The sequence below is a fragment of the Hipposideros armiger genome, unplaced genomic scaffold (genome assembly GCF_001890085.2).
Source record: "Hipposideros armiger isolate ML-2016 unplaced genomic scaffold, ASM189008v1 scaffold_15, whole genome shotgun sequence".
Taxonomy (NCBI): domain Eukaryota; kingdom Metazoa; phylum Chordata; class Mammalia; order Chiroptera; family Hipposideridae; genus Hipposideros; species Hipposideros armiger.
Window position 1 is genome coordinate 4197994 of NW_017731365.1, and position 17749 is coordinate 4215742.

Consider the following 17749-nt stretch of genomic DNA (forward strand, 5'->3'; position numbering starts at 1 on the left):
TGTAACTACTATTCACAGCTGAGCCACATAGTGTACTGTAATTATATTTCCTTCTTTGTGTTCTCTAGAGCTAATAATCACCTCTTTTTTATTTGTTTGCTTAGTGTTCTATGAACCTATCACTTATTCATCCCTGAATAGTCTGACATTATTGAATACCTCCTTTCAGTATAATAAAATTATATTGATTTTTAAATTCAGTTTGTATTTTTCTTGGCAGCATTCACCTTGCTCCAATTCAGACAGGCTGCGCTCCGGCTTGCTTGCTGTTCTGGAGGCTGAATGGCTAAAGATGCCTGATGTGGGTGGACATGGGGGAGAAGGGGGAAATCACCCTGAGAGTTCTGAGAGTTTCTTTGTCTCTCTTCTGTATTAGTTCCTCTGTTACATGGATCCCATATATTTTTTTTCCTGGTTTACACCCTCATTTTGGCAGAATATACCCTTTAGTAATTTCCAGAAAAAGAATTCATGGGAAGGTTTTGTTTTTTTTTAACTTTGAAAAATGTGTTTATTCTACACTTGTATTTGTTGATAGTTTGGCTGGGTATAAAATTCTAGAATGAAAATAGTTTTCCTCACAATGTGAAGTCATTTCTCCTTTGTGTTCTAGCCTGTAATGTCGCTGTTAAAAACCTTGATGCCCTTTTGATTCCTGATCCTTTGAACATAGTCTTTTGTTTTCTCTCTGAAGGTCTCTAGGATTTAAAAAGATACTTAGTGTTTTGAAACTTCATGCTCTGGGTCTCTCTTCTCAACACATATTGATCTCTATTGATGTGGAAATGTCTTTCAGATCTGGGAGATTTTCTCACCTTACTTTCCTCTCCGTCATTTGCTGTTTCCTCTCTCTGGAATCCCTATTAGTTGGGTGTTGGATCTTCTGAACTGCTTCTCTAATTTTCTTACTTTTCTCCCCCATTTTCCATCTCTTCAAGTATTGTCGTACTTTTGGAGACATTTCTTTAACTTCATTTTTCAGTTCTTCTTGGAGGAGTTTTTCATTTCTCGTAGCTCTTTTTTCTTTCTCTTGACATGTTCTTATTTCAAAGATACTATGTCTTGTCTCTCTAAGGATGTTAAAGATGCTATTGTTGTTATTCCTTTTTACCATTTTCCCCCTCCCCTTCCATCTTTCACATTAGAGACTCTTCTCAAATATTTAGTGACCCCTAGTTGTTTGTTCATATTTGAGAGTGAGTTCGTGTTTGGCTGCCTGGATGCTCACTGTGCGTGTTAGGGCAAGGTAGGGTGGGCGGCTGCTTGCTAACCAGTGGGCTTCACTGTGGGATGATTAGGTGAGGACCTGGCTGTTCCTTTATGAGAACTCCAACATGTTAACATTTGTGTTTTCTCTTGGGCCAGTTTTCCTAGCTCCTGCCTGGCTGTCAGTCTTCAGGAGGCTGACTGGCTAAAGAGGCCTGATTGGGCATAGGGATGGAGGGGAGATGCAGATTTTCACTTAACCTCCCTGTTTTCTATGCCATGTCCAGCTGAGTTCAGAGCCTAATTAACTCAGCCCCTCCTGAAAGTAAACTTCCTGTCTCCTGCAAGTGTTGGGGAAGGCATCTGGGGGTCTAACCACTTTTCTTAAAGATTTTTAACCAATCTTTCTGTTTTTAGTATCACCTGGTGTCTCCAGTTCCTGAGCTTTTTCGGGGTTCTGAGACCCAGCCTATCGGCTTGCCCCTCCCTCTTATGGCAGTTTCCAGGGTTCTGTTGACATCTCTCATCTGCTGTCACCTCCTCTTCTGTTCTTTTTGCCCTTATGGATTTATGCATTTTTAATTCCCATATTGTTATTTGGTGACATTTGATGTCATTTGGTGAGGGGTTGGGACAAAAACAGAAGTAAATGGATATGTCCAAACTGCCATATTTAATGGGAAGTCCTGATTCTTTTAAAACATTTATTGAATGCCTTCTATGTGCAAGTGATGGTGCCAGGACTGCAGAGTTGGCCAAGGTAAACTGCAAAAAGAAAGGGGAGGATTTGAGGAATGTTGAAGGAAGAATTGATGGGCTCTGATGACTGATGAGGGGTGGGAGGCAAGAGAGAGAGGGGCAAACCTGAGATCACTTCAGCAGGTGAGGACACTCGCAAACATTGGGAAGTCAGGAGAGGCACTAGGTAAGCACTTTGATGAATGTCTTCCTGGGATTTCAAATGGGCAGTTACACAGCTGTAGGCTGAGAAGGAGGAGGGACTCAGGGATGAGAGAGCGCTGAGCTGGCTCCAAGGAAATGTGGAACATCTGGGGAGGCCAGCCCAGCCTATGGAAAGTGCTTGAGCCATGTCAGGGTGTGTGGGACTCAGGGCTCTGCCCTTTGGGGCTCCTTCTGCCTACAGAGCTGGCACCTCCACCTGGCAACTTGCCTTGGCTCTCAGAGCAGACCCACCACCTTTAGAGTCTAGTGCGCGTCATCCGAGAGAGAGCAGACAATGGTAGAGAGAAGAGATGTTGTGACATGGTCTCTTCCTGACTCCTCCGCAGAGAGAGGTGCTGGAGCACGTGTGTATACATGTGGGTTTGTGCACACACAGGTGTGCCCTTTTCCTGACCGGAATGGGACCACCTGAGACATCCATACAGGCTGTGGGCACCTGCCTCTTCTGGTTCTCCTCCCTGCACTGTTTCTCTCTTTGGACTCTGCTCTCAGCTGGTACCTACACATGCCTTATTGTCTAATTAAGAAAGAAACACAGGGCCGGCCAAGTGGCGTGTTGGGTAAGAGTTGGCTTGGGGCGCCAGCTCTGAGCAGCAGAGCCCTGGTTCAGATCCCACATTAGGGCCAGTGACGCTGCGCCCTCTACAGCTAAGATGGTGAACCGGGAGCTGGGCTGCCGTGAGTCACTGGCGACAGCGTAGGCTGCAGTGAAGCTGCAGTGGGCTGCCATAAGCTACCGTGTGTGGCCGGCAGCCAGCATGAGCTGCCAAGAGCCGCCGTGAGCGGCCGTCCAGTGGCCGGCGACCGGTCTACCTCACCTGGGAAGACCGCAATGATAATACCAACATGGGCCAGTGAAGCGACGTCCTCCACAGCTAGACTGAAGAACAAAAGGACAGCAACTTGTCTGTTCCCCTCCCCCAATTCCCCAATAAAATCTCTAGAAAGAAAGAAAGAAAAAGAAAGAAAGAAAGACAGCCCACATTTGCATAGACCCCATTTGTCCTCCCCATTTAGCTGAAATGCCACAAAGCTTCACATTTGGAGGTAACAGCCTCCCCAAACACCCCAGTAAGCCTCTCCCCTCCAGAGTCACCAGTGAAGAGGTGCCTTCTTTAGCATACAGTGAAAACCAAAGGTGCCTCCCCTTTTTCCCAGGTGCACCCTTGTCAGAAAGGCCTTTATTTCTGACTTTAATTCTTCTTGTCACAGTGAGAGTGTATTCCCTGATCCCCAGGGAAAGTATGGAAATTTTGAGGTACCCTCTTACTTCTGAAATTTTTTTGCAGTTAAAGCTCCCCATTAACCCTCTCTTCACGAATCCAGGCAACCTAGAGCCCCTAGCTCTCTTGTAAAAGGAAGCGATTGAATCAGCCACGCTTAAGCAGGGACCCTGAGCCCACTCTCATTTCTGGTGTCCCCGAGGTCTGGGGACACAGAGGTGGGCTGAATTTGAATCCTGATTCTACCACTTACAAACGACGTGACTTTGGACAGCTGCTTCGTTCCTCTGAGCTTCCATTTCTCCCATCTGGGAAAAGGAAGTAATGAGATATGATGTGTAAAAATGCTGACTGATGGAGGGTTGATTCTCTCCCCTCCCCCCACCACCTCAGGGACCAGCAGCCCAGCCTCTGTGCAGCACTCATGGGTTCCAGGAGGGTCTGTTCTTAGCTCGGATCCACGGAGGCACACACACCTTGTCAGAACTCCATCTGTTAGGAATTTATTACTAATGCATTTTATAACAGGCTTTATAATAAGATATTAAAGACTGTGGCGGCATCTAGCAAGCATTCCATAAATATTAATAATGCCTTTAGAGATCACACCTATGGTGGGAATGGTGGGCCTTGTTGCTGAGGTTTGGTTGAGAGGACAGAATACATCTAATGAGGGAAATACACCTGGAAGATGAGAGGGTGTAGCTGCTTTCTTTTCTTTCTCCTATCTTCCTTTCTCTTGCCACCTCAAATTTTTACACCTCTTTTCCTTTGTTCACAACTTTGTTTCTGAAATTTCTCTTTCTTTCCCCTTTAAGTTAGTCACTTTCTCCCTAACTTTCTTCCCTCTCTTTTCTCTTACAGACTCTTCCCCCCCTCATCCCCATTTCCCCTTTGGCCACCCCCAGTGCTGCCTGTTTCACCATCACATCCTATTTTTCTTTGGCCCCCTGTCACCTTCCCTTCTCCCTCATCCTCCTCTCCCCGTCTCCTTTCTTTACACTCTCTCCATCTCTGTTCTCTCCACCCTCCCCTCTCTGCCTCTCTCTGTCTGGCCCTCTGTCTCCCTCACTGCACAGCACACACCCTCACAAGTTCCAGCCAGCACCTGGAGCCACCTCTGTAGAAGCCCGGAGTGTAATGTAACTCACACTGCATGTGAGAAGTGAGCTATTTATCATTATTATTAACGAACAAGATCCCTTGCACGGCAGAACTTTCACAGAGTCTATTCCCTTGTCACCCCAGGAGTAGCAAAAAGATTTATTTGTCTGTGAATTGCACAGGGTGGCCCATTTACAGCAGGCCCATCAGAAGTGACGTGGAGCTTAAATGGGAACTAGAAGAGGTTAGGGCCTGCCCTGTCCGTGCCCTGCCTGCAGCGGGCCCCTTGCTGAGAGGGACAGCCAGGCAGGTGCAAGGGTTTTGCAGGAGATCATGCCTAAACACACTCCCCAGCTCCCAGGAGGCATGAGGGGCACATTTTAGGAGCTTTCCCTCCAAGTGGCCCAGAAGCTGTGAGAGATTGGACATGGGGTGCCATGGAGGAAGGGGCACTGAAAGCAGAGCTGGGGCAGAGAAGTGGGCTAAGAGGCTTGCCTTAGAAGCAGGAGTCATCACTCCCCATGGGGTCTTTCCTCCAAAGACAGCTGCTCCTTTCCAGCAGGAAAGTGGACCCAGAGTCAGTTTCTACAGTGAATGTGTGGGGAGAAGTTGCCCTAGAATGGGGCAGCCCTATCTCCAGCTGTAATGGTCCCTTGGCCCTGCCTCCACGGCCTAGGCCCACCCTGACAACGGTTCTGTACACCCCGAACTCCAAGCCCAGACACCACAGGGGCACCTTCTTCCTGGTCTCCTTGTCTCCGGGGTGGGCAGAGTCTGGCTCTGTGAAGTGTCTCTTCTCCAGGGCTGTCCTGTCTGATTGTGTCAAGCCCATGACCAAATTGTCTCCTGTCCACCCCTGCCACCCCCACATGCATAGTGATCATTGCAGAGACCTGAGGTAATTTGCATGTTAAAAGGAGTGTTAGGACTTCAAAAGAAGAGGCAACCAGCATTTTATTCATCTGGGCCATTTTCTTCTTCTCCCCATTATTGCCTCCTGTGCCCTCAGCAGTCTAGGAGCAATGGCCTGAAGCTTTGCTTTCTGTGGCCCAGCTGTGGGCATTAAAGAGGCAAAATCCCAGCAGGCAAGGGTAGGGGTGAGCCTGGGACGGGGCTGCAGGAATGAGGGGGCCTTGTCTGGGGCTGGATATGTTCTGGGGGAGCCAGAGGAGAAGAACTGAGACCCTTGGAGGCCAGTGTGAGCAAAGAGGGTACCACAGGAAGGACATCACAGATCAGGTCCCAGAACCACAGCCGGGGACACGAAATGGAGTCCAGACAGGGCCTGTGAAGACCAGGGCAGGGGGACTCCCAGAGCCCCTTGCCTCTGCCTTTCTCCCTCACTGTGCTCCAGTCTTCTCACTGAAGATGGGCTTCTTCTGTCTGACCATGGCTTCTCTGCCACCCTATAACTATGGCTTTCAGCCTGTCATGGTGCCCACATCAGCCCTAACCAGACCGCAAGAATCTTCTTTTTCAGGTTCCCACAGAAAATTGATTTAATTTCCAAGGTCCAATCTGATTGGGCTCTTAGAGTCAGGTGGTTGCTCCTGGACCAATCAGCTGTGACCTGGGTCTGAAGTCACTTTGTACAAACATGGCCACCTAGATCCATCCATCTTCTTGAGCATAGAGAACTGTGGGTATAAAGAGCATCTTTACTTGGAAGGAGGGTGGGCGGAAAAGCAGTGATTGGCATCTCTTGATGGGGTGAAAAAAGTACTATATATGAGTCAAGGCACCTGATTCCCAGTCACAGCACTGCTGTTAACCACCTGTAAGACCAAGAGCAAGGCACATCTCACTTTTTCCATCTGCAAAATGGGAAGGCTAGACTGGATAATCCCCAAGATTGCTTTCAGGTCCTGCATTCAAGCCATCCCTGAGTGGTGCATGGTCAGGCCTGGCCTCTGTGTTCAGGAGCTTCCTTGGCCTCCAAGCACCCCTCCCACCCCGGCCTCAGATCCCAACTTCTTCTCACAGACTCTCCAAATCCACATTAGAGGGCCTCCCACCCCAACCCTGTCTGCAGCATCCATGAACCAATCAACAGAGGCATGCTCTTTCTGAATTTAAAAATGCCCATTTGTCTAAGTTCATGACGAAGAGATGGATTGACTGTTTACATTTTCTAATACTCTTCCCCGTCCCCCTTTTGAAATACAGCTCATCTCATGCTGCCTGTGATGGTATTTTATTACCATAATAATAATTGCAGTGACCATTGATTGAGTATTGCTCAATGTTGCCATGTGCCTGGCTCAGGGAGATGCTTTTATTTTTTCACACTTCATCTCACGTAATTTCTTACAGCCCTAGGTTTCTTACAGTACCTAGGAGGTAGGTACTGTTAACAGATCCATTTTTACATTTCTTTTACATGAGGAAACTGAGGCCAACAGAGTAAGTTTAGCAGCATGTGTCTGAGATCTCCAGCCAATCAGTGGAAAGGCTGGGACTGAAACCTAGAGTCCACTCTCTGAGCCACCAAGTTTTACTGCCTGCAGTGTACTTGGGAGCCCAGATGCACCTGGTCCACAGAGCAAATCTGCTTGCATAGACCTGTGAGCACATCTGCACATTTCCATGGAACAGCAGCTGTGTGCTCGGAGGAGCCCCTGGTGTACGCGCCAATGAGTGCCCCCTGCTCCCACCTCATTTCCCTGACAGAGCATGGTGCCCAGGACCTGAAATGCAGGAAGTCAGCATTCTCTTCTCTCCAATGGCTTGTCCCTTCTAAGTGTATTTATGGCTCTTTGCCAGGCCTATTTAAAACCTTTTCTAAGTTATGCAGAAATTAAATGGGTTTCCACTGCAGGGCATGAAACATAAAAACCAAGGTCAGACACAGGACCATCCCTCCCTTTTCCCCTTTTCCACTGTCTTCTGGGACCTTGCTCTTAAATCCTCTGCTCAGATGCTCCGAGACCCTTCGCTCTAGACGGTACAGTATGGATAGGTGAAATGTCCTCTCCTCCCTGAGGAAGGAGTCGATTCTTGGGGAGCCGTCCCTCTCCTCTGAGCACTGGTTCTGGGTGGGGTGTGCTATGAAATGCTGTCTCGCCACCTCTCAGGGGGCTGGCTGCTCTGAAATCAGAGCATCATCCCTTTTGTGGCAGGAACCACAGGCGCCGATGGAATGTTTTGTTCTGGAGCGTGGGGCTGACTCTGGCACTCATGTGTCATGAGCATGTTGGCTCTCGAGAGAGAGAGGGGGACAGGGAGAGAACCTCTTAAGATCTCCTCAAGGCCAGCACCACTGCTGTCAGGATGGAGGTTGGCTTCACTGAGCCCAGCACTAGGGGAGTTCAGTCTTGGGCTTTGCCCGTGGTGACTTGGGGGATGCATTTGCAGAGTGCCTGTATTCATCTGGGTCCCCCAGGGAACAGTTCATCTCAGTTCCAATAAGGGCATTTCAGTGAAGAGACAACTTACAGAGGGGTGGGTGGGGCGAGGGGCATTAAGAGATACTAAGGTACTAAGACTAGCAGCAGTGGGACGCTCTTCTACCCCTGGAACTAAACAGGGACAGGGAAGGGTAGCTGGGGCCAGGGAGGAGAGGCTGCTGGGCTGGAGCCGGGGGGAGTGGGGAAGTAATAAATACCCTAGACTGTTTCTCCTCCTGCCTCCTCCCCAAACGCTGAGCTCCTACCAGCACCTCCCATGGGCTGATACAGTCCACTAAGGTCACCCAGGAGTAGGGTGGAGGAGGGGGAGGTGGGGGCAGAACAGGGGACTCAGTGCATCTGGGGGGTGCAGACAAGGGGTGCCCAGCACAGTATCATTCAAATTCATCGTGCTTCTTGACACCTCCCCGCTCTACCTTTGAAGGTGTTCTTCAGTCTCCTAGAAGGTATTCAGGCAATAAAATCACAACTGCCATCTTCTAAGTGCTTGCTTATGATATGCTGGGAAGTTTACACTCATGAACTCCTGTACTCTTCACACTAACCCTATGAGATATTATTAACTTCAGTGTACAGAGAGAGGATTGAGGATCAGAGATATTAAGTAACTAGCCCAAAGACACACACAGCGAGGCTGGGGTTCCACCCGAGGTCTGTCCGTTCCTGAAATCCTAGCACTTGTTCGCCCTGCCCCCTTGCACACTTGATTCTCTTTTGGAGGGAAAGAGAGCATCTGTTTGCCAAGCCAGTGAGCTGGGGAGGGCAGACGTGGCAAAGGAAAAGCAGGTTCAGAAGCCTAGAGGCGTGAGGGAGCCTACTGGGTTTCAGAAGTACGAATAGCTCTACCTGCCAGGAAATATTAACTGATAAGAGCAGCTACTACACATGATCTTAGCTAAAGGCCAAGAAGCCATACCTGCCAGGAAATAAAGTATGAAGGAGGACACAGGGCCAGACCGTGAGGGCCTACGTTCTATGCAAAGGGGCACTGGGGCATCATGGGTGGTGTGGAGGAGAAGGGCCTCCCCAGCTGCCTCCTGTCCTCAGTGCTGGATGGGGAAGGACACGTTCTGAGCCTGTCCATTGAGCCGACACTTGCCTGGTGATAGAGACAATCAGCACACACAGAAACGATGGCAGTTCCGTGGCTTTGTTCCCTGGGGGCCCTTTCCAGCCTGACTAGGGGCCTTATCAAGGACACCCTTGCCTCAAGCAGATAGTCCTGGGGAAGGGCTGTGTGCGTGCCTAAGCCTGGTCCCCAAAGAAGGAAGCTGCTCAAGGCAGTGACGCAGAGCCCAGATCATGGCCAGCAGCACAGAGAGGGAGGGGGCGGCAATGTGGGTGCCCTTCTTGAAAAGAGCCCGCAGTTGTCAGAAGGGACCCAGTCATTGTCCCAGTACAAAAAGAACACAGAGGACCAGGGATGCTGTGTCTGTGCCCTCAGGGAGCTTGCAGGCCAGTCCCACACTCTTGGCTAGGAGGTACCTCCCATGCTGGTAGTTAGCCTTCAACATCTTACAGAACAGTTAGGGAAAGAACTGCCATCAATATTTCAGGGAAGTATTCAGAGCTTGAGATCATGGGCTAGACCCGAATGCAAGGCCTACCACTGCCTAGCTGTGTGAGTTGGGCAAGTTCCTTAACCTCTCTGAACCTCGGTTTCTTTCCAAAAACAGGATACTAGCTATCACTTAGAAAGCTACTTGTCACAGAGCTGACAGGACCTGGCACATAATTAGTCAGCCAATGGGAGCAAAGATCCTTTTTACCTTTTTGTCTCTGTCATTAGATTGCCTGTCCTCAGATGCATCCAGCGCTCACTAAATTATGAATAAATTTATTCACCCAACAGTTAGCAGGCACAGCTTACCTTACCTATCAGGCACTGTGGCCGGCACGGCGGTGATGAGAGCTGAGAGTGGGCAGAAGACACAAACAGGCACTCGGAATATAACATGCTAAGTGCTGTTGTAGAGATTCCTCCATGTCTTCATAAATGATATTTATTGACTATCAGCCGTGTGCCCGGCACCGTGTCTTCCATGGAGCACATGATCTATGAGGGCAGGCAGGCACTGACTAAGGAGTTATAAGAAAAATGTGGGGGATGAGGAATTCCAGGGTACTGTGGAACCCTGAACATAAATAGTGGCGGGTGGGGGCATCCTGGGGCGGACCTGCCTTAGGGGTCTGGAAGGCCTCCATGAGGAAGTTGCATTTAACAAGTCAGAAGGGACAAGGGTCCGTCCACACTGTATGGCAGAGGGAATCACAGATGGCCCCTAGGACATGGGGACATTTGAGCAGGCGTCGTAGGGTCCTCTGGTAGCAGGCTGCTATGGCCCAGGGATGGCATGTGTGTGCCCCACCCCAGGGCAAGGCAGATCACCTCTGTGGTGCCAGGCAAAGCCCCCAGGGCCCCCTGCCCCATGCCTGTAGCACACACGTCCCAGCTCCCTGCCCTTGAAACCTCTGGATGCACAGACTCGCGGGTGTCCTCTGGAGCAGCCCGGGCCTGAGGCTTGGGCAGCCGGGGTGCACTCGACAGAAGAAGCCAAACTGCCAAGAAACAGGGGTTTAGGGACTGAGAGGCTTTCATCCAGAACTTCAGGATGAGCAGATCATCTTTGGAACTGGTGCTGTTACAGCCACCAGGAGGCCATCAAAAAAAGAAAAAAAAACACACAGATACTGCATTTTAAATTTCTCTGAACCCTCTTTGAATAAAAATGACAGGGCCGTGGGCCTGGTTGGCTGGAGGGACGTGGTTAATGGGCTTTAGGGGAACAATCACTGATGAAGGCAGCTGCTCCGAGCTCCACTCACCCTTTTATTTGCTTTGCTTCACCTCAGGACACACCGGTGGGGACGCCCATCTTCATTGTGAATGCCACGGACCCCGACCTGGGGGCAGGGGGCAGCGTCCTCTACTCCTTCCAGCCCCCCTCCGAGTTCTTTGCCATCGACAGCGCCCGCGGCATTGTCACCGTGATCCAGGAGCTGGACTACGAGACCACGCAGAGCTACCAGCTCACTGTCAACGCCACGGTGAGTTGCCACACTTGGGCCCCAGGCGTGGCTTCCTCCCACCCTCAAAGAGAGTGACAGCACACGATCCTGGGGCCCTGTTACTCGAGGTTCTATAACGATGCTGGTGATAATAATAAAGACACCCAACATTACTGAGGGTTCGTGCTGTGTCCTTGGCTCTGTGCTGAGCGTTCAAATGGATTGTCTCGTTAAATCTCACAAGAGCCCTGTGTCATACATATTATTAGGACACCCAGTTTACAGATGAGGACACTGAGGTACAGGAGCCATTCAGAACTTGCCCATGGTCACCCAGCAGCTGGGCTCCAGCATCACACTGGTATCCCCACAGGACATTCACAGTGCAGGGCAGCCTCTCGCTCTCTGGAACACAGGACAGGGGTGTCACCCCAGCGGTGTCCTGACAGCACCCAACATGCAGGAGTCAGGGGGCTCCTGGCCACTTCTCTAGAGGGGTGACACTTACACAGTAGGGTTCACCCATCTGTGCCACGCACTGTGCTGGGCCCTGGGAATTCCAGGATGAGTTAGTCAGAAGAGGGGGCACGAGAGGAATAAGGACCCCATTCTGTGGCTGTCACTGTTGAGACTCACAGCCAATGAGTAGTTGGGGGAGCGAGAACCCAAACCCAGGCTGTCTGACGCCCAGTCCGGTGCCCACGGCCAAGAGTCTCTGAGTCTCCCGAACATCACAGCCACTCGCCTTCATTGCCAGCTGTTTGGAAGAGCGTAGGGGACAGGCAGGCCACCCCCTAAATAGGCTCTGACCCAGCCCTCCACTCTCTCCTGCTCCTGGCCGCTGCCTCCGGGCACAGCTGGAGCCATCAGCTGGTAGCAGGGCAGATAGATTGTTTACAAAGCTCAGACCAAAAGCCAAACACATCACCAGAGCCCCTCTTGCTTCTCTAGGACCCATTCACCTGCCTCGCAGCATCTACCCCCTGCCTCTGCGTCACTGCAGTGGGGGCTGCCAGTAGCATTGGGGGCTCCACTCAGCAGGCCACATAGCCCAGATCTCTGAGAAAGACACACTGGATGGGTGGAAAGGCTGGTTTTGAAAGATGGGGCTGCTCCAGGCTTTGTCAAGATGCAGGGGGGCCCCAAGAATCAGAAAATGCAACTTTTCCTTTGTAGCTGTCAGTGGCTCCTGGAGAAGGCACTGTAGACAACACCCACTTTCTTCCCTTCTCCTCTGGTTAAGTGTTAGTATCCTGGGAGGAAGTGTGTGCTGACGTGTGTAAAACTGACTCCTGGGAGAAGGGGCCTCGCAGGGCCAGGGTCTGCCTTTTGCACACACCTGTACCCTTCCATACTCTCCTGCACCCACACGTGGGGTGGCGCCCCTCCTGCCACTCTCCATTTGCACACACCTGGGCCCAGAAACGCAGATGCTTGCTCTCTTTCAGGCTATGAACCTGTCCCTGTGGGATAATTTGCATCCATTATAAAAATAGCTTTGAGGGGGGTGGGAAAGAGACCAGAGCTGGGCACAGGCACAAATCTGGGTGGCCAGGCCTGTCAAGAGGCCTGGGCTCAAGCTGGGCTGGTGAATACTGTTAAATTGCTGCTAATCTCCCAGCAATCAGGCCTTGACGTGGTAGAAGGGAGGGGCTGAGAACTTCCTTTGGTATCGATAGCTCCCCCACTTGATCCACAGTTCCTTCTCAGGGCTGCCACTGTGTCCTTGGCTGCTGGGCATTTCCCCAAGGAGATTCTCCTATGTGGCATTGCAGGCAGCAGTATGAGTTCCCAGCCACTACTGGGTGGGTACCAGGGGAGGGAAACGTGAGGACTCCCTTGGGAACAAACTGCTGAGAGCCGCAGACCCCAGAGTGACAGCTGGGAGCCTGGCAAGGTGCCTTCCCAGCCAGATATGCCCACTGACATTCCCTTTTCCCAGCCGTGGAGTCAGGGGTGCACAGGATGAGCACATCCATGGCAGGAGCAGGACTAAAGCCACAGCCACGGTGTGGGGTGGGGAGGGCAGGTGCCAGACTGGACAAGGCCAGCGGCCCACAAAGCCTGGTAATGACAAATCAGAACCACGGGCAGCCCCTGCCCAAGAGCTCAAAGGACTCCTTGCCAGGCCTCCCCGTCTGGCCCTGTCTGCCCTGTGGTCATGCAAGTCCCTGGCTGAGAGCTCTCCCCATGGGCAGTCCCCAAGCCTACCTCGTCTGTGGGCACCATGGTCTTGGAGCCGGGGAGGCTGTGCCCTCTGTGGTCCCTCTCCCCAGCTCCTCCTGCCTCCACACTCTCCCCTCCATTGCTACACCCACTCCCATCACCAAAGGCCCCCTGGTGTTTTTGGCTACCCCTGAGGACTCTTAAAACAACAAGCCCTTCCTTCTCGAAGGTTCTACAGCTCTATCTTTGGAGGGCAGGAGCAATAACTAGGCTTATAACATGGGGAATGCCTTGCACTGTTCAGGTCACCGTAGACTAAGGCAGGTCTAACCCGAGGACAGTTGCTCCCCAAATTCTCCCCAGACCAGAGAATTTAGGAGCCCAAGGGTCCCTAGAGGTCATTGCATTGAGCCCCTGCATCTCACAGAGAAGGAAATTGAGACTCCAAGAGGGAAAAGAACTTATTCAAGGTGACACAGCAAGTCAGAGACTGAGCTGATGTTAAGACCCCAAATTGAGAGCGTTAAGGGCAGATTTGTATGACAAAAGGACCTGAGTTTGTGTCCTGGCTATACACTTACCAGCTGTGTGACTCTGGGCAAATTATTTAACCTTTCTGAGTTTCTGTGAGCTCATCTGAATAATTCACATATAATACCTACAAAAGCAAATGAGGTATCTGGCACAGTGCCTGATATATAATCTGTGTTTAGCGCCCAGTTGCTCTGCTTGTTGACTGTTGTTATTCAACGGTAGTGGGCTATTTAAATGGCCTGTGTATTTTAGGGGAATAAAATGCGGGTTTCGGGTTTTCTTTCTTGGTAGGCTTTCATGGGACTAAGTTTCCAACTAACTAGGAGGGTATAAACACTGGCCACAGGCAGATGGCCTCCATGACCCCTCAGGATTCCTTCCTGGGTCCCCCCAAATGTCACAGGCCCTGGAGCTCCCCCTGCTGGTACTACTGGAAAAATTGCCTGATCAATAAATACAAAATGCAGAGCAGGGACACAGGCCCCTTGGGGGTCGAAGGGCCTTTCTCCTAAGGAACCCCCACCCTAGTCATTCACTTGCTGCCCAGGGATGGGTGGGGGGAACTATGCATGGAAGGGTGCAGCGGTATTCACCCCGGCTGAATCCAGTGAGCGAGCTAAGGACAACACCATCTTTTACCCCAAGCCAGTCATCCCACCCGCCGATATCCAGGGTGGTCAAGCCTAGGCCAGGCTGGGGGTAGCCCTGCTTTGTGATGTTGGATAAGCCGCCTTCCACTGGGCCTTGGAGCCCTGTATGTGGTTCCCTGCACAGGTCAGAGATCACCTGTGTGGGTTCTTGAGTACTTGAATTTCCATATACTAATGCCCTGCCCTGTGGGAGTGTGGGAGAGCATGATAATATATGTGCACATATGTTCGTGCACCTCGGTGTCCTGTATGTGCAGGTATGTGTGTTGTATGCATGTGTGCATGTCCACAACATCACTTAACTTAAGGCTGTGTACTTTTACCCTCCAAGGATCAAGACAAGACCAGGCCTCTGTCCACCCTAGCCAACTTGGCCATCATCATCACAGACGTCCAGGACATGGACCCCATCTTCGTCAACCTGCCTTACAGCACCAATATCTACGAGCATTCTCCTCCGGTAAGACCCTCTTCGGCCCTGTGGGCCATAAGGATGAGGACCTTTGGTGGGACAGGCTCCTTCTTGGCATGTCCCACCTCCCCCAATCCCTACGTATGGCAGTGATGGGTGTCTTAGCACAAGGAAAACCCAACCCCCTCTTCACGAGGGCACCCCACCTCACATCATCCCCAGAGGGCTCGAAGTAGCAAAGAGCAAAGACTTGCTAGTGCAAATAAAGGGGAGCAGTGCAGAAAGATTTCTGTGGGGTGGTGGGGATGCCCCTGGAAAACCCAGCCTAGGCTGGGGAGTGGATTTGGACTCAGCCGGGCTCACCAAAACATCAGTGTGGCTCAGCCATGTTCCCGACAGGCCAGTAGGTCAATCTGCCTGTCTTGCCAACCCACACTGCCCAGGATGGCAGCAGCTTGCCCTCTGCTCTGCAGGCCTTTCTCAGACTCGGTTCTTCCCTGAGAGCTCACCGCTCCAGCTCCCTCTCCTAACTGCCCAGGCTCTGGGCTACTCAAGTCCAGATTTTCAAGAGAGACACCTGATTGGCTGTACTCATCATTTTTGTGCCATGTCGCAAGGTCATAGATCACTAGCCAGCCTGGAGATTGGCTGCCCTCTGGGCCATGTGTCCACCTCTGGTCCAATCAGTTGTAACTGCGGGTCTTGGAGAACAAAACACATGCTACTGCCCACTCAGCTGGGGGCTAGGCAAGCAGTGACAGGCACCCCTTGCCTGGTAGCCATCCATGCTTTTGTGCAAAGTAGAATAAAAAGATAAATTAAAACAAGACAGCTCCTCTGGGCCAACACAACCCCTGGACACACAGCTTGGGGAGGAAAAATGTGCCCTTCCATGTAAGGGAAGTCGGTGTGCTTAGAGGAAGGACACAGCTTTGAGAGCAAAGTGGAGTGCCCACCGGCACACGTGGAGGTTCAGGGCTCCGCCAGCACGTCCGCACAGGCTCGCAGAATTGGGCACAAGTGAGAGGCAGGCTTCCCTTGATCAGGGTGCAGACTGTGCCCCTGGGCCGCCAAGGCCAGGGAAGGCTGACCTCCAGCTGGGAGACAGTGGTTTGTCCTGGCCATTGTTACCCCTGAGGCAATATGCTCTTATCTCCAGGTGTGTGGGGGTAGCCCCTTCCTTCTTGGGCCCAGGTATGCACTTGGAGCATCAACAAGCAAGAGGCTTTTTGGCCTTCTGTTTCAGGGATCTGAAGTGGCTTTGAGGGTAGAGGGGGATGTCTCAATGCCCCCCCACCCCAGCCTTCTCTTTCTTCTCTTTCATGAACAGTGGGAGCTCCAGCTTTTGAGACTGAAGGCTGTCTCCCCGCAAACCCCTTTGTTAAGTCCACATCTTCTCAACCATGGAGGCTTTCCCTGACCTTTCGGATAAGATGTGTACTTCCATCTGCCCTCGGCACCTGGACACCCCCATCTTGGTGCTCTGTGTTCCTAAACAGCTTGCTCAACCTCTTCTTCCCTGAGGGACTGGAAGTGGAACTCTGCAGGGATAGGGGTCTGCTGTGCGCATAGCAGTGTGGGTACTCAGGAAGTGTTATGGAATGAATGAATGAATGAATAGATGCCCTGATCAGACCAGCCCACTCACCATTCTACCATCCTCATCACCTCTTGTGCCTGCTCCCAACACCAATCCAAAGACCACACATATGTTGGTTTCCGGCTGCTTAGCCACCTTTCTTAGAATTTTTGTCCTGGCTTTATCCTCACTGGCCTACAGACATAGCCATGTCTCTCCCCTCAGCTCTGGTAGAACTGACTCTCCCTGTGTTGCTTAATTTACCACTAAATTATAGTCACACCTGTAATGTTCACTGTGTGAGTGGCTTACTTGAAAGCCCCCAGTAATCAAGGTGGCCGGAGTCTCTGGACCTGGTCGCAGGCTCCCTGTGGGTCTTCCTGGGCTTTGCATCCAGGACTGAGTGTAGAGAAGATGAGCAAAGCCAACTTTTTTTCCTTGAAGTAAGGGTGTGATGGTGGCCGAGCAGCCTGAGGAACTTGGAGCAGGTTCCTGCACAGTCACACACTCACCTTGGCCAAGTCACTCAATCTCCAGACCGTTTCCTCCTTGGGAAACTGGGGCTTAATCATGTCTACAACAGTGCCTCCCACATCTGAGGGTTTTAAGGACTGGAGATAGCATGCTCAGGTAGCGCACCCAGAAAGCGCCGGCATTGCAGACATTCGATCATAGTGGTTATAAGTCGGCCAGCCAGTCAGTTATAGGAATAGGATTGAGCTGGGGGTCCCAGCTTCAGCTTCATCTCAGGGTCCCGATAATCAGCAAGAGAGGTGTTGGCAGGGTGAGTATCCTCCAAGGCCCTTCAGTTTGTTTTTTTCCTGTCATCCCTGTATCGTAGCCGAGGAATATTGTTTCAGCTCTGCAGATTTCTGAGTTTGTCCATTCATTCAATGTTCCACTTTTTTATTTATCCACTAGCCATGTATTAAGCCCTTCCTGTGTGCAGGGCCCTGTGCTAAGCCACACCTTCTCCTCTCCAGGTAGTTCTACAGGCTTCTGCTAGGATGACCCTTCAGACCAGGCAAATGGGGATATCTGCTCCCCTTGGTTAGCGCCTACTCTCCTAATGCTCAGTTTCCTAGCATCAGATATATTCTCTCTCAGGCTCAGGGATCTTGATATCTCTTTGCCTTGCCAAGGTTGTCCCTGTGGCCCCACAAGGTCATTGAAGCTTTCCTTCCTTACTAAAGGAAGACAGTTGAGAGTTTGGGCCTCTCCCAGACGCTGGCTGGCTCCCCCAGGGCCACAGAATCATCTCTGTGTCCACACTTGAAAGGAGCTCTCCGGGGTCTGCCCTCTTGCACGGCTTTTCTCCTATAGGCCGATTCCCGTACGCCCCACGCCTGATTTTTCCAGGCTTTTAATTGGTTTTCGTTCCTTTGATCCAGGCCTTCCATGCCCCTTTACAGTGTGGAACCCTGATTTAACGCAGGACTTCCCAGGCCTGCCTGAGCTGAGGAGCGCCACGGCCTGTCCAGCCTCCCAGGCTGGAG

At 51.3% G+C, this 17749-nt stretch overlaps 1 protein-coding gene across 1 annotated transcript in view; it reads left to right on the forward strand.

Annotated features, from left to right (window-relative positions):
- Positions 1-17749, forward strand: part of CDH23 (cadherin related 23) — a 430582-nt gene that overhangs the window by 169169 nt on the left and 243664 nt on the right. Inside the window, exons 7-8 of the mRNA XM_019624627.1 lie at positions 10757-10951; positions 14594-14722. Coding sequence (XP_019480172.1) covers positions 10757-10951; positions 14594-14722 — 324 coding nt within the window. The remainder of the gene's footprint in view (positions 1-10756; positions 10952-14593; positions 14723-17749) is intronic.